This window comes from Schistocerca gregaria, chromosome X (assembly GCF_023897955.1).
Source record: "Schistocerca gregaria isolate iqSchGreg1 chromosome X, iqSchGreg1.2, whole genome shotgun sequence".
NCBI classification, from domain to species: domain Eukaryota; kingdom Metazoa; phylum Arthropoda; class Insecta; order Orthoptera; family Acrididae; genus Schistocerca; species Schistocerca gregaria.
The window spans coordinates 724,222,638-724,239,166 of NC_064931.1; the positions used below are offsets into that span (position 1 = coordinate 724,222,638).

The 16,529-nt window shown below is 39.5% G+C and overlaps 1 protein-coding gene across 2 annotated transcripts in view; it reads left to right on the plus strand.

The window, feature by feature from the left end:
- The window catches only part of LOC126297739 (E3 ubiquitin-protein ligase HERC2), a 752,343-nt gene that overhangs the window by 362,644 nt on the left and 373,170 nt on the right, over positions 1–16,529 (plus strand). For both annotated transcript variants that reach the window (XM_049988889.1, XM_049988890.1), the window contains 3 exons: positions 3,650–3,782; positions 11,937–12,149; positions 13,415–13,683. In XM_049988889.1, coding sequence (XP_049844846.1) covers positions 3,650–3,782; positions 11,937–12,149; positions 13,415–13,683 — 615 coding nt within the window. The remainder of the gene's footprint in view (positions 1–3,649; positions 3,783–11,936; positions 12,150–13,414; positions 13,684–16,529) is intronic.

Genomic DNA, 16,529 nt, shown 5'->3' on the forward strand with positions numbered 1-16,529 from the left:
GGATTTGAACAGTCATCATCCCAAACACTATTCCAGTATGCTAACCACTGCACCACCTCACTCGGTGCTGGCAAATAGGTTGTTTCAAACATTCATGTCACCAATCTAATGCCCTCTGTGGATGGAGTGTAAGTTCTGCCATGCAGAACTTTACAAAGTATAATCATAGTCCAACAGGGACTGAAAAAATTTACTTCAAATTAATCACTGGGAGGACCTGTTTCTATTCAAGACCTTCTCCTACCATTCTTTAAGATGTTTAGAGCTGTCACTTGGAAGTATTTCAGGCATGCAACTAAGTGTTTTTTAAGCAGAGGCCCAGAATTTACTTATTCCTTAAAACTAAGTACACTCCTGGAAATGGAAAAAAGAACACATTGACACCGGTGTGTCAGACCCACCATACTTGCTCCGGACACTACGAGAGGGCTGTACAAGCAATGATCACACGCACGGCACAGCGGACACACGAGGAACCGCGGTGTTGGCCGTCGAATGGCGCTAGCTGCGCAGCATTTGTGCACCGCCGCCGTCCGTGTCAGCCAGTTTGCCGTGGCATACGGACCTCCATTGCAGTCTTTAACACTGGTAGCATGCCGCGACAGTGTGGACGTGAACCGTATGTGCAGTTGACGGACTTTGAGCGAGGGCGTATAGTGGACATGCGGGAGGCCGGGTGGACGTACCGCCGAATTGCTCAACACGTGGGGCATGAGGTCTCCACAGTACATCGATGTTGTCGCCAGTGGTCGGCGGAAGGTGCACGTGCCCGTCGACCTGGGACCAAACCGCAGCGATGCACGGATGCACGCCAAGACCGTAGGATGCTACGTAGTACCGTAGGGGACCGCACCGCCACTTCCCAGCAAATTAGAGACACTGTTGCTCCTGGGGTATCGGCGAGGACCATTCGCAACCGTCTCCATGAAGCTGGGCTACGGTCCTGCACACCATTAGGCCGTCTTCCGTGCACGCCCCAACATCGTGCAGCCCGCCTCCAGTGGTGTCGCGACAGGCGTGAATGGAGGGACGAATGGAGACGTGTCGTCTTTAGCGATGAGAGTCGCTTCTGCCTTGGTGCCAATGATGGTTGTATGCGTGTTTGGCACCGTGCAGGTGAGCGCCACAATCAGGACTGCATACGACCAAGGCACACAGGGCCAACACCCGGCATCATGGTGTGGGGAGCGATCTCCTACACTGGCCGTACACCTCTGGTGATCGTCGAGAGGACACTGAATAGTGCACGGTACATCCAAACCGTCATCGAACCCATCGTTCTACCATTCCTAGACCGGCAAGGGAACTTGCTGTTCCAACAGGACAATGCACGTCCGCATGTATCCCGTGCCACCCAACGTGCTCTAGAAGGTGTAAGTCAACTACCCTGGCCAGCAAGATCTCCGGATCTGTCCCCAATTGAGCATGTTTGGGACTAGATGAAGCGTCGTCTCACGCGGTCTGCACGTCCAGCACGAACGCTGGTCCAACTGAGGCGCCAGGTGGAAATGGCATGGCAAGCCGTTCCACAGGACTACATCCAGCATCTCTACGATCGTCTCCATGGGAGAATAGCAGCCTGCATTGCTGCGAAAGGTGGATATACACTGTACTAGTGCTGACATTGTGCATGGTCTGTTGCCTGTGTCTATGTGCCTGTGGTTCTGTCAGTGTGATCATGTGATGTATCTGACCCCAGGAATGTGTCAATAAAGTTTCCCCTTCCTGGGACAATGAATTCACGGTGTTCTTATTTCAATTTCCAGGAGTGTATAATGTCCTCAAGTCACAATTCAGATTTATTAAAACTATAATACACACAATAAAAAAGGGATGGACACTTTTTTCTTTAGGGAAAATTTCAATTGCGTATGTTTTGCCCATAGTTTGAAGCGTTTCGATGTCGCCTACAATTGTTGAGCAACCATAAACAAAAAAATTGGTAAAAGTTCTCTAGTAGGGAACATTGAAATGGGTTTCTGACTGAGGGACAATGTTCTTCCTTGTATGACAGTCTGAGGGCACACTGCCAACATTGAGGAAATAAGGATCACACCATACTGGGAAAACTATGAGTGTAATTCATAGAGTTTGTGTGTGTTGTATTGACAGATATTATCATAGCCATTACCAATATCAAACAATATATCTATGAAGCAGTGTTTTTGAAAAAAAGATGCTGCTTTTATCCCCACCATAATGAAGATCAGATTATGGAGTGTTGACTGATACCATAATCAACTATGCTGAAGGCAGCTGGGAAACTTTCTGAATTTTAAAGACAATATCAAATGGTTGTTTTATGAAGTATTCTCTATACAGTAGTAAGTGCAACACTGGTTGGGTCATAAAATTTCCTGATTGTTTGGAGGAGAGGGATCATTAATGCTTGCCTCCAGAAATTTAGGTAAAGAACGTGCCTAGGACCTGCACCGTGAAGAAGGGTGGGGGGGGGGGGGGGGCAACTGATGTTAGTTTTGTGCTGAGTAATGAGTTACTTTGTAAATTTCACAGTAAATGACTGTACTTTTCCTCCTAGATATCATCCATGACATATTCCAGTTTCCTGCATGTTGATACTGAATTGGTTCGCCTGTTTGACAGGAGGCATTTTCAGTTTGCGGAGCTTAGACACACATTGTTACAAACCCACAAGAAGCTAGTTCTTGGACATAAAAGCATTGTGTAGTGCTCTATGTCTGGCTTTGGTGCTATATTATCAGGTACTATAAGGTGTGACTTACTGTACCATACAAAAGATATTGTCATACTTCTCTGTGCCATTGGAGGTACAGTCCATCTTAGCACTTTAATCTACATCCCACATTTATTGGAATTAACATGTAAAATTGTCATTCTGTGTAATTGTGTGGAAGTGTTTCACAATTATCCTGCATCAGATTCTGGTTTTATTTTCAGAGTGTTGTCTTTTTATGATGATTGTAGTGCATGCACTGTCTTTCGTATTAATCCAGCCCTTCCACTGCCATATTGTCTGTGGTAGTGATAAACACTTCACGGATTCTGTTGGCATGATCTTTTGTTTTTGCTGATAGTGTGTTGAACTTTTGCTTGTACTGTTCATAAAGCTATCATTTCTTAGTAGGTATGTTACTATTTGTTTTTCTCAGTACCCTAGTCTCTCTGATGGCTGATAGATACTCACTGCTCCATTACGGAACTGGCTGTGTATGCAGTTTAATTAGGGATACTGTTCTAAATGTCTTTTTGTGCTTATCATTAGTCATTTCTCTCATATACAATTCTGATTGGAAAAGGAAAGGAAGTAAATCATAGCGATACTGAAACTACCCTCCACTACACACTTGGTGTAGATGGGATATAAACAGACTATAGAAATCCCAACAAATATATAGTTATAGTTGAACTGATTTCTGAAGCAGATTTCTAGGTTATTTGTAGTAGAATGTAGCATATATTGTGCCATTACTAAATCAGTTTCAATATTCTGCTTTGAAAGTTGCAATAAATTAACCTGACTGTATCTCTAATAACATTTAGCAAATCAGAATTGATTTTTATGATTGCTTGTACATTTTTTCTTAAGTACTTCTACAGCATCAAGTGTTTCTCATACATACTTTTGGAAGTAATTTCATGCAAACTGACAGCTGTTCTTCTAAATTAGGTTAACGATGGTACGAAATCAGAATCCTGCAACAGTGCACAGTTGTCTGCAATGTCATCACTTTCTGTTGTTGGTGGAATTGATAAGCGGGCAAGGATAGGAGGCCAAGTAACAGTGGAAGGTGTTGGACAAGGTTAGTACAAAGTTTTGCTTAAGAGATTAGCATATAATAACTTCTTTCCCCTTAGAAAATGAGTTGTCATATTTTTTCAAGGACTTGAATGTTCTATAAGAAAACACAAAAATATTACATAAACAGGCACAAGTTCACATGGATGCCATTGCATGTTTGCTACAGAATAATTTACTATAAAACTGGAAGTTAATGTTCCTTTTATTTGAAGATCATTGGTTAGCAATTACTATTATGTACTATGGAAAGGCTTAAATTGATTAATTGAACCTGTGCTCATAAAAATGAAGAGCCCGAACTGTAGCTAAAACCCGGAGATGAATCTTAGACAAATTTATTCTTTGAAAATGGTAAATAAATATTAAAAAATGATGAAACTCAAAAGAAATATGAATGCCAATAGCTGAAAACCTGAAACTGAGTGTGGAAGCATACATCACAAGAGTATCCTAAAATGTGCCAATTTTTGTTTGATAAGTGATAAGCTCACAAGACAAAATATTGGTCACCCTCCCGTGAAAGAACACAATGCTCACTTTTTAGTGCTGTCGAAGATATAGAGCTTGTACCAGGCAATCATGTGACCCTACACCATTGACATAAGTAATGGCAGTGAAGTAGTGTGCATGTGCTAATCAGTTATGCAGAATCAGCACAGTAAAATTTGTTGATGTGGAGGTGTGAAAGAATGTCAGAAAGGAACTACAGTGTTTGGGTATGCCTGTGAGCACAGCATTAATAAAGTCGCCCAATTGTTGGTGTATTGACGCGGGCTGTGCAACAAGTCAAGGAACAGTGTACCACTCACCACCCTAACTGATGGGGGCCAGTGAAAAGTGTTATGTCTTGTCAATGGCAGTCGGTTTCAAACCCGACAGGAAATACTGCTGTCATTGCACATAGGTTCACCTCAACCAGTTTACACGTGTAAACTGTGAAGGGAACCATGTGGAATGGACATTTCAAGTCAGGTGCTATGCAAAAAGCTATTGCTCACTGTGGCACATGAAGCTGCATGTCAGTAGTTGGCCATACAACACCAAAACTGGTCCTTAGCTGATGGAGGAATGTTTCCTCTTTGCAAAAAGGTGTCTAAGTGAGTTGTTTAACCTGCAGTATGTGGAAAGTACAATTTAGGCCAGAGCTGTTCCAGTGATGTTTTGGGAGGTATTTATCATACCATAACTTGGGCTCACTCATTTGAGCTACTGTTGCTGTAAACCAGGATGTTTGCTTCAGCATTCTCAGTAATAAAGTGTTATCATCTTTGTGACATGAGTATGCGGCGAACACTCTTGCTTTCCAGTATGACAACAGTCATGTTCAAAGTGCTGTATGCAAATGTTCCTGGTTTAATGAACTCTCAGGCACCCTAACACACACCTTATAAAACACCTGATCTTAATCCCATAAAGAATGTATGGGACTACTAGTAACAGTGACATGTAGCAGTCAACATCCCCATAGTTTGTTACCTCTACAGGATCCAATTGTCGATGAGTGGCTTCAGCTGGATATGAAATACCTGAAGAATCTTGTCAAACTTCTTCCTCGCCAAATTTAGACAAGGATAGAGATGGTGTTACATGGTATTAGTGTTACGTCTGCTGGACAAGTGATTAATTTTTTTATCCATTGTGCTTATTATGACTTCAGTGTCTGTTGGAGCTCCTGTGATCATGGTGTGGTACTTTCATGCAATTTCCAGTAGCTCTTTATTTGCAAAAATCTATGTACTATTCATAATTCTCAAAATTATTTCCTATTGTCAGACCTGCATACTTACATATTAATAAAGACAGAATTTAAAAAAAAGGGTTGGGAACTTTACCAACGGGAAGGTAGAGGGGAAAAAACTAAAGTTGTTAGTCACAGTTGGAATAAATGCATCCACAGTGAGATCACTGACTTAATGGTATACCTTAATGAGTGCCACACTAGTTTGTGAAACAGGGAACTAAACAAGACCTGGATCAAATCCATATGATGGAATAATGATTGTTGATATGGTACATCGGCCAGGCTGAGTAAGGCAGTTTTCCTCATTCATTTATTCAAATGTTTGGCTGATCCTCAATCTCTGCCTCAGAAAATATGATACACAAACAATTAAAATATAACACAGAATAAAGCTTAAACAATTTTTAAAAAATTGCCAAGTCATGAAAACAGTGGACTCTGTACAATAGGGTAGACACTAGGAAAGAAAGAGATCCACAGTGAATTCGTTGGAGACAATATTAGTTTAGGTTGAAAGGGCAGAGGAAGGAATCAGCCATAGCAAACATGGCTTGGTAGACAGTTGCCATTAACTGGGAAATACGAATATGTGGTTAATACATGATAGAAAATGAGCACTGCATCAGTTTGATCTTCATGAAGAAAATTAAAATTATGTATGATAGGCAGCTCAGACTGAGCATTCACATTCGTGTGTTTGCTGATGCCGCAGCAGTGTATCTTATAAATGAAAGTAGTACCCTAAACCGCTCTTTTACTGGGAGAATAATTTTGATGAACATCAGAAATGTTCTTGAAATAAAATTATTTCAATGTATGTGCTGTATGAATCATGATGTGCTAATATGGCCCCACACTTTAGGCTTAATTTACACTTCCGGTGATGTGATGCGGCACAATGATGAGCCGAGCGATGTTGCACGTGTAGGAGCTGAAATCATAAAACAGTGGAGAAACTGGCTTTACCAGTAGAACAGAGCATTGCCCATTTACACTGCAGGCTGAGCTGAGCAAGCATCAGAACTTAAACCAGAAGGCTTACTGTGTGCAGTAATAGTCATCTTTATAACTAATGTTCCATTATAGGATACTGTACACAATGATTCTTATTAATGTTTAAAAACATCTGAATCAACATAAATGACAGTAAGACAAATAATTTAATATAGGTCACATTGGGTTGCAAATGTTGGAAAATATACCAAAGGTAGATGACAAATGTTGAACATGTCACTACATGACATACCTCACTGCACGTGCAGTGGTTGAGTCCATTCGTCTGTCACACCTGATCATCCTAACCCAAGTCAAGTATTTACATCGGTGTGGCTCTGGGCTCTCATGCACAACTTTAGCACATGGAGCTCGGGGGTTGAGTCTTGCATATGGCAGGCAGTATTTTTTTCATTGCGGTAGATGTTTATGTGTTTATTTAGAGGTAATATTTATTATTTTATTGAACAGCCTCATGGTCTTTGCTGCTTTATTGTAAAGTACAGTACAACAGAAACCTACTGTTTTGCGTCACAAGCAAATGAGTGTAAGCTTCCAAACTGTGTTGTTATCTGTAAGTGGCCTATGTTTTTTTTCCCTAAATAATATCCATCTAAAAAAAAAGAGAGAGAGAAGAAGGGGTGGGGGGGGGGGGGTGGGGGGGGGGGGGGAAGGAAAGTCACACAAAATAAGAACAGCTTTTACTTGGTTATGGCAAGGAAAGTAATTTTGCAACCTCTATATTTACATAAGCTGTTTGAAATTAGCACTGTTTACTCCAATGCAAATATTGCTTTGCTCAATCATCTTTTCATCCCCAAGCCCAACCACTGCACTAGCGGCAAGGTATGTCATCTGCTGATGCACATGATCAACATTCCTCATCCATTTTTGGGATATTTTCAACCCCATATGCCTTATATTAAATTATTTGTCTCAACATCATCTATGGTGCTTTGGGGATAAGAACAGCCCCTATGTACTCATTTTTGTTGTCTTGCACCAACTGATATTCCACCTCTTTTGGCCTTGTTGTTGTTGAAATGTTGAACCCTAATTTTCTGTCATCCTTCATTTACATATAATCAAGAACTAATTTTAAAGCTTGATGGGGAAGTAAGCCAGTCATGTATAACAAATGATATGCTTCTGACAGAATTAGATGAGGATTGCTCGAGTTAGGCAGGTGGAAAAGTGATGTAGGAAATGTTTATCTGAACAATGTTGCTGGAATAATTATAAGCTATACAGTCAATATTTATGCTTCTGTCATTAGAGAAGTATCTCCAAAACAGCTTCATCTGCTGCAGAAAACATAAAAGAAAGAAGGTAAAGCTGCCATCAACCTTTTGAACATCACAGTGCTACATTAAGCATGGTCCTATTGTAGGTGACAAGGTCCTCGTTATACCGTGATCATGCCCAGTAAAGCACTGTCATGTTGTTGACAGCTTTATGGTAGCAACAAAGGGAACATTTACAAAATACTTTTGAAATGAAATTTTGCTGTTTATTGGTTGGATTTTTTTATGGTTTATAATTTGGAAAGAGTAGTGGAAATAAAAAATTGTTTAAAGGAGGAGATTTGTTGTTTGAAAAAAAAAGGAATTTTATTTGTATGGACTAAACAAAAAAAGTAAGTAAATTCAGTGTGGACTTGGCACTTGCTTCATATCACAGAGAAGTTTCTAGTTGGCTGGTGTCAGCTAAATGTTTTAGTCTGTGGATATTCAAAACAATTTTGTGCAGTTAACATTGTAACTACCACACTGACTCTCTTAATTTTTATTTACTTTTTTTCTGGCATTCAGATATGAAAAATATTAGAGTTGTTTTAAAATTGCTGAAGGGATGAGGGAGAACAAAAATGCTCATCTCAGATTTGGCACTTGATGGTTTGATTGTTTGACCTGCCACACTTATCTGCAAAATTAATTGGAAAATTTCAGAGGAAACCTCAGGCCACTAAGAATGATGTGCACTTAACAAGTTTGATGGTAGAGTACTGCAGAAAATCAGGTGGTGGTGTACTACATGATACATCTACCAGCAGCCTTGTTCTGCCACACGTGCCTGTAGCATGTGCTCTTCTTCGTAGGTGTTGAAGATTTATCATTGATGTTAGTGTATGCATTTTGGCAGTCAAGCAATGTAAATTCAGGGATGGAATAACAACAGTATTATGAAAAGGATGCTGTTAATCACAAAGAGGAGGCATTGAGTTGCAGACTGGATGAAAGGACTGCTAAACACTTAAGATTATGGCTGAAACATTCTCCTTCCAAAGTAGCGCGCGCACACACGCGCGCGCACACACGCACGCGCGCACACACACACACACACACACACACACACACACACACACACACACTGTAAAATTTGTTGGTGATTTAACTGTATATTATCATAAATAAAGAACTTTGATTTAAGAATAAAAAAGTAAAAAAAAAAAGAAAAACTACACATTGATCATGTCAAAAGCTGAGAAGTGATTCTTGGTGTTGTAGCTCTCAGGGGCACCCTGGGATTGTGTGTGTGTGTGTGTGTGTGTGTGTGTGTGTGTGTGTGTGTTCTATTTTGGAAGAAGAACTTTTTGTCTGAGATGTTAAATGTGTGGCAGTCTTTTCTTTTTGCCTGTCTGCAACCTAATGTCTCCATTATGGCAGTCTCCACTTTAGAGCACAAATCATTTAATAACACTTACAGGATATACTACACACCGTCAGGTGGCTTGTGGAGTATGGATGTAGATGTAGAACAGAATAAATGACACACAGCTTGTGATACTGATTCTGTTACAAGAGACAATAGCTTAATTAAAGCTAAATCTAGAGGTCTGCCATTATATGCTCCTGAACAAAGAAAACTCGAGGAATGTTACCACAGTTCAAGTGCTGTTCCAATGTGAATGTGGGTGTCAAGGTGTCCAACTACTCAACACTATTGGAGTAGCAAAGTTTGTCAGATTGTTGAAAGTCAGAATTAGAATCTTTAGCAGGTACTACATAGAATTTTCAGTTGAATTAGCTTCACTCTTAATAATAAATTACCAAAGAAGTCATGACTGGGAAACTGTTCACAAAACTTGAAAAAGGTTAAACTGTACTCCCATCTAAAAAAAAAAAGATGACAGTAGAACTTACGATCCATAGAACTACCATATCACTATATCACTCACCTCTATCTGGAACAGAATTATGTAGCATATTAGAAGTTCAGACACAATCCTCTAATTGTAACAAAATTGCCATTGCCATGGAAAGCAGTCTGCTTTTCAGAAACAGTAATCCTGTGGTGCTCACCTTTGTACCTTTATTCATGGGATTATGGTCATCATACAGGACATTTTGAGTAGCACAGAACACACACACAAACAATGCTCACAGTTACATTGCTTTAGTTTTGGAAGGCTGTGTTGAGTGGAGGGTGTGGAGGATAGGAGGTGGCTACAAGAGGGAAGAGAGGGTAAAGAAATGGGATGGGAATGTGGCACAAGTGAGCTCGCTCGGCTGCAACAGAGTAAGTAGCATGTGGTACACTGAAGCAGGCAGTCTGGGTTAAGAGGGTGGGGTGAAGTGGGGGAGGTCTGGATATAACAGAGGAAGAGAGATGTCATGGAGAGATTGGTGCTCTTTGGATAAGTAAGATGAAACTTTTCCCACATAATGGGACATGTCCCAATCACCAATACAGCACATTCACTGCCAGTCCCATCACTGGCACATCCTATCTCACCAAATGCAGCATGACCTATTCACTATTCACTGTCCTTATCCTGGACTCCCTTAATCAGGTTGGCAGGGGTTCGGGTTGGCAAGGGTTCAGAGAGTGGTTGAGGTTTCTCTCACCACACGTGACCCCTGGCAGACATCCCGCCAGCTCTGACAAACATACTGACCTGACCTGACCTGCATGCTTTTACTTGTCTTTAAATTTTTCTTAGTTGTGCTATCAATATTGGTTTCAAGGCCTCGATTTCTGGCTAACTCCACCAACTCCAGATGATCTCTCTCTCTCTCTCTCTCTCTCTCTCTCTCTCTCTCTCTCTCTCTCTCTCTCTCGACTGAGGGGCTGATGACCTTGTTTAGTCTCATAACTCCCAACCAGCCAACCCACTCTAATCCATCTCCAGCCCATTTCCTATGCCTTCAGTTGACCCTCCTTCCCAGCAGCTCCATTTGTCATCACTTTAGTTCAGTTCATCTGTTTAGTCTATGTTCTTTACATAGGGTCCTCTTCCTTAGTCTACCCTGCTCTTTGCCATCACCATCACCATCACCTTAAACCATGCCATCTATTTCATTGTGTATGACATATGACTTCCCTTGCCTGTATAAGGAAGAGCTCACTGGTGTCATACCCCTATCCTGTCCCTTTGCTGCCCCTCTGTCTACATTCCTTGCTCCTCTCAGCCTCTCCAGCCACAATATCTCACCCCATTAGGGTCTTGGTGCAATGTACCCCCCTCCGCCTCCCACCCCTCCCTCCCCCCTCCCCCCTCCCTCCCTCCCTCCCTCCCTCCACCTCCCCCCTCCCCCCTCCCCCCTACCCCCCTCTCTCTCAGTGGTAGTGGGAGTGTGAGTGTGCATGTGTACATTTGAGTTTGTTAGCTCTGATATTACCCCAAAGCTTGTTGATGCCTCAGCTATATGGAGCAGTTTTTTGTTTTGTTTTGTTTTTATTTTTTTATTTTTTATTTCTAAATCTGTTCTTGTTTTTATTTCACTGAGGACTTGCCAGTGTAACTTTCTGCAGTAAATTACAGTCACCTTGTGCTGTGAAAGGTATTCAAAGATCTTGCAATTGATGGTGATTACTGTAAAGTTACATTAGAAATTGAATTGGTGGCACAGTGGTTACCAATGTACTTCCTTCAACTTCCTAAAACCTTTTACTCTTTCCTTACAACCTCCCATCTTTTCTTTCACCAATCTGACATTTGTTGGGTCCCGGGGTTTGAGTAATCTACACCTACTTCCCAACTTTCTGAAATATGCTCCTCTTTCCTCTCTGATGAAGGTAGTAACAGCTCTGCAGCTAAGAGTAGATTTCTTTTTTCTACTGTTATTTTGTCTTACGTCAGTACTGGGATTTGACCTTCTATAGGTAATTAGGCCTAATGGCCAGCCGTACTGTCACCTTGTAAATTTGGGAGTGTAGATACTATCAGAGCACCTTCTATGATGACAAATAAATTTATTGACAAATAACACTAAACAGGAATTCTTTATTGTAATCAGTCTTAAAATCCTACACCTCATGAAATGTTTGAAAATTAATCCAAAGGATAATAGTTTTGTAAAGGGTAAAACAGCATTTTTCAGAATAAGCTGCTTAATTTTAACTTTTGTAATTTTTTGTGGTGAGAGTGGTCTGTTCCTTTTGGAATATATGTTTTCTTATCTGTGAATCTTCTTACAGGTACCCTTTGCCAGATTAGTCAACATAGTAAGCTGATTATCCAGTTGCGAGAAAGTGGTGAATTGAAAAAATTTTCTCTGGCAAATGTCTCACCTAGGCCAGTAATGGCATTCTCTATGGATAAAGTGATGACTACAGAAGAAATATTTAAAATGTGGGCCAAACTGTTTACACTGACTGCTTGCCAGTCTGATACACGACATCCAGTATTAGGTATTTAACTTCATATTTTGACAATTTTATTGTTTTTTTTTCATTATGGTTGAGCATTTTGGAGTGTTATTTTTTATTATAAACAAAACAGGAGCAGCAGTACGATTATTCTAATTTATGTAGATATATTATTTTTTTCTCAGTGTAAAGCATGAACATTAGCTTTGAGAGACTGTGACGTATAAGTTAGGATTCTCTGTCAAACTTTTATCTTCTCCATATTTTAGGTAATGTACTTTTACTGAGTGACAGGTTTTGTTTTGGCATAAAGTTAACATATGTTTTTGCACTCAGTGTTGTAGTTTTGATAGTACTGGCAGTATCATTCTTGATTGGTACAGAAAGAAATGTGATTGACCTAATAAACCAGTACTGAGTAAGAAATCTCCAACATATCCTTTTTCTCAGGAGTGTTAATCCTGCATGGTTGGGAGGAAGGCTCCTATGGAGAAAGGAACAAAAGAAATTAGGTAGTCCAGGATGAAACTTTGAGAGAGTCCATTACGAATTCTGAGACTGACATCTTCAACTTTTGTAGTTATGTCATCCTCAGTTGCAAGTAATATTACAGTATGTTTATAATTTTTACTTTTGGACTGTATAACTACAAGTGGATGAAACACAGTTTTCGTGCCATACGTGTTTTGCCTTTATACTTTGCAAGGTGTCTTCAGTGGCTTGGAGTGTGTAAATATTTTTACTATTTCATTTACTAATATTTTGAGATATTACTATGCCATAGAAAAGCCAACCACCACAACTGTTTATAACCTATACGTACATGGTCCCAAAATGTAAACTAAACAATAAAAATATTTACATATTCAAGGCCACTGAAAATGCCTTTCAAAGAATAAAGGCAAAATGCATACAACATGAAAATTGTGTTTCATTCAGTGACAGTTACACAGTCAAAAAGTAAAAATTATCAACATACCATAAAATTCTCAGATTGCTCTATTGAAGGAAGACTAACTTATTGGTTCACACTCTTTTAACTGTGTCCAGTACATATGTTGGCAGTATATAATAAATTATAGTGTTACCCCTCAGATATGGTTCTTTCATGAGGTATGTGTAAACAGTATAAGAATGTAATTATAAAAAATTAAATGCATGTTGTTTACATCACAACCAAGTTGCACCACTAATGTTGCATTAAAATAATAGGAATGATATGCTGATAGTCTGGGCAAATTTTGTGCATTGCTACCTGCCACATTTCAAAAGAAATGACAAAACAAAATTTATCTTAATTTCTCTAGAATCACTGGAAGTTGGTTTGCTGAGGACACAACAGCTCCAGCTGGCAGCCCTCAATGCTTGTGCAGAGTTGTTCAGGCATCAGACGTTGTTACGCCGTGCTTTAAAACACCATTCTTTAGAAACATCTTGTCTTGAGGCCTTAAATGAAGAGGAAGATATTGATTTTGACATTGACCCAGATGCAGAAACTCTTCTAATTCAAAAACTCATAGTTAAAGCTACACAGCCATCTCCTGTGAAAGCTTCCTATACAAAATCAGATTTACAGGTAAGAAATCACAAATGGATTATTTTTGTGTAAAGAATATACGTTTAACTAAATCAGTTGCAGTGATACAGATTTTCATTCTCACGTTAATAAACTGTCACAAGAAAATGCAATAGAAATTTTACAAAGAAATATTTTGTGGAGTGAAACTGTAATAGTATTGATTTTATACTGTGAACATGTCCCACAGTAGGCATAAAATGGTAAAAACTCTGCAGCGATAATTATGGCTGTCTAGGAAACAGTGAATATGGATCAGTTCACTGACAATCTTTGATAGATATAGCTGCCATTAAATCTAAAAGGCTTTTGCACTTTTGTAGAAGAAAATTATATGTCTTGTTGTCATAATCAGGTGACAAGATCAATAAGTAATAGGTTAGAGTCAGAACTATAGCTCATTTGGGTAAGGATGGTATAGTTATCATCCGAAGTATTATGTGAAGAACAATCCTGGAATTTGCTTAAAGTTGAGTGGGTAGACAATGATTTGAAATTCACTTTTTCTGAGTAAAATCAAATTCTCAACTACTGTGCCATCTCGCACAATTGTTTGTGGGCAAGGTATACTAAAGATGGAAGATAGCTAATGTTTGAGGAGTCTTTTTTTCGGAATTAGAGTGCAGCAGTGTGGACTGATATGACAGTAAAACACGTGTAAAACACTGTTATTATTTAGCCATAAAGAAATAAGCATCTTATGTAGTTGTAATTTGTGCCTGTTCATTCAGTTAACTAGTGTTATGATAGTTGTATATTATTAAATTGAAGTTTGCTAGTGATGTGAATACATGTGTAGTAGGCTCTTCTCGTGACAGTTTCTTAATCTGAAACCTTAGCTAGGAGGGAAATCTTGGGCAGGTGTGGGCCCAGAATTGAAATTCCTAATGAATAAATATCTCTGTGGGACACAAAAGATTTTTGGTTTGATGGTACAAATTTATGTTAAGTAACAGAAAAAGAAACTCTCATCTCATAGAGGTAGTAGGATGGTTTCTAGAGTAGTTTAATTCCAAATTACAGGTTAGATTGACTGAGACAGAAAAAAAAGCCTTTAAGAATTGTGGTGCACATAGTTTAACACTGATTTCGATCAAGTAAATATTCTTGTGTAGTACGAACAGAGTTGTATCAGTGTTTCGTAAAATTTTTAGGAACTTTTGTAACTACTAGTGTACTGTGAAGAAAACATGTAGTGTATCATATGTGGCATCACATGCAGTGGTACTCAAAGGAAGTGACTCAGCTGTTAGTTTTGACATGTTTAGAGCAACTGCGTTTTTTGTCTTTTATTTTATTTTTGCTGTCTTCTTCTTTTAAAAACACAGGTATGTTTTTTCTAGGTGTAGTCCAAATAGCATTAAATGACAGGCTTCTGCACATACAAACAAAAGTACATTGTGGATGGAAGCCAAATAAGGAACATTTCTAGATCAGACTGGAAGTCCCACAAATAAAACTCTAATCATATGTAGAATCGCTAAGCAGGTCTAAGGCATCCATTCAGTCCCTTGTTGACCAGTCTGGTGTGGTAGTTGAAGATAGCACTACAAAAGCTGAAGTTTTAAATTTCATGTTCAAGAAATCGTTCACACAGAAGAATCATACAAACATACCGTCATTTGACTATTGGACAGATTACCATATTGACGACACAGTAGTAAGCATACATGGCAAAGTCCTCCACCCAGTGCAAAGTCCCAAGCAACATGGAAAAAAGCACAGATGACTACAGTATACAAGAAAGGTAACATAAAGGACCCACAAAATTACAGACCAATATCCCTAACTTCCATTTGCTGCAGAATCCTTGAAGATTTCAAGTTTATATATAATAAACTTTCTTGAGGCTGGGTAGCTTGTGTGCACGATTGAGCATGGTTTTAGAAAGCATTGCTCGTGCGGAACTCAGCTTACCCTTTTCTCACATGAAATACTGAGAATTGTGGATGAAGAGCAACAAGCAGATTCCACATTTCTAGATTTCCGGAAAGCATTTGACAATGTGCCTCATTGTAGGGTGTTAACAAAGGCATGAGCATATGTAACAAGTTCACAGATATGTGAGTGGTTTGAAGACTTCTTAAATAATGGAACCCATTATGTATTCTTCGATGACGAGCGTTCATCAGAGACAATGGTATAATCAGGAGTGCCCCAGGGAAGTGTGATAGGGCCACTGTTGTTCTCTGTATACATACATGATGTGGCTGAACGGGTGGGCAGCAATCTGTTGATGCTGTGGTGTACAGTAAGGTGTCGAAGGTGAGTGACTATGAGGAGATACAAGATGACTTAGACAAAATTTCCATTTGGTGTGCTGATTGCTTCTAGCCCCAAATGTGGAAAAATGTAAGTTAATGCAGGTGAGTAGGAAGATCAAGCCTGTAATGTTTGGATACAGTATTACTAGTGTCCTGCTTATCACAGTTAAATTGTTTAAATATCCAGGTGTAACATTGCAAAGCGATGTGAGGTGGAATGAGCATGTGAGAACTGTGGTAGGGAAGGCGAATGGTTGAATTTTGTTTATTTGGAGAATTTTAGGATAAAGTAGTTCACCTGTAAAGGAGACCTCATATAGGATGCTGGTGGATTCTATTCTTAAGTACTGCACAAGTGTTTGGGACCCATACCAGATCGGACTGAAGGAAGGCGTTGAAGCAATTCAGAGGTGGGCTGCTAGATTTGTTGCTGGTAGGTCTGAACAACACATAGGTAACTCAAATGATTATCCGCGGAGTGAAGGTGAAGGTCTTTCCGAGAAGCACAATTGAGAAAATTTAGAGAACCAGCATTTGAAGCTGACTGCTGAATGATTCTACTGCTGCCAACATAAATTGCAC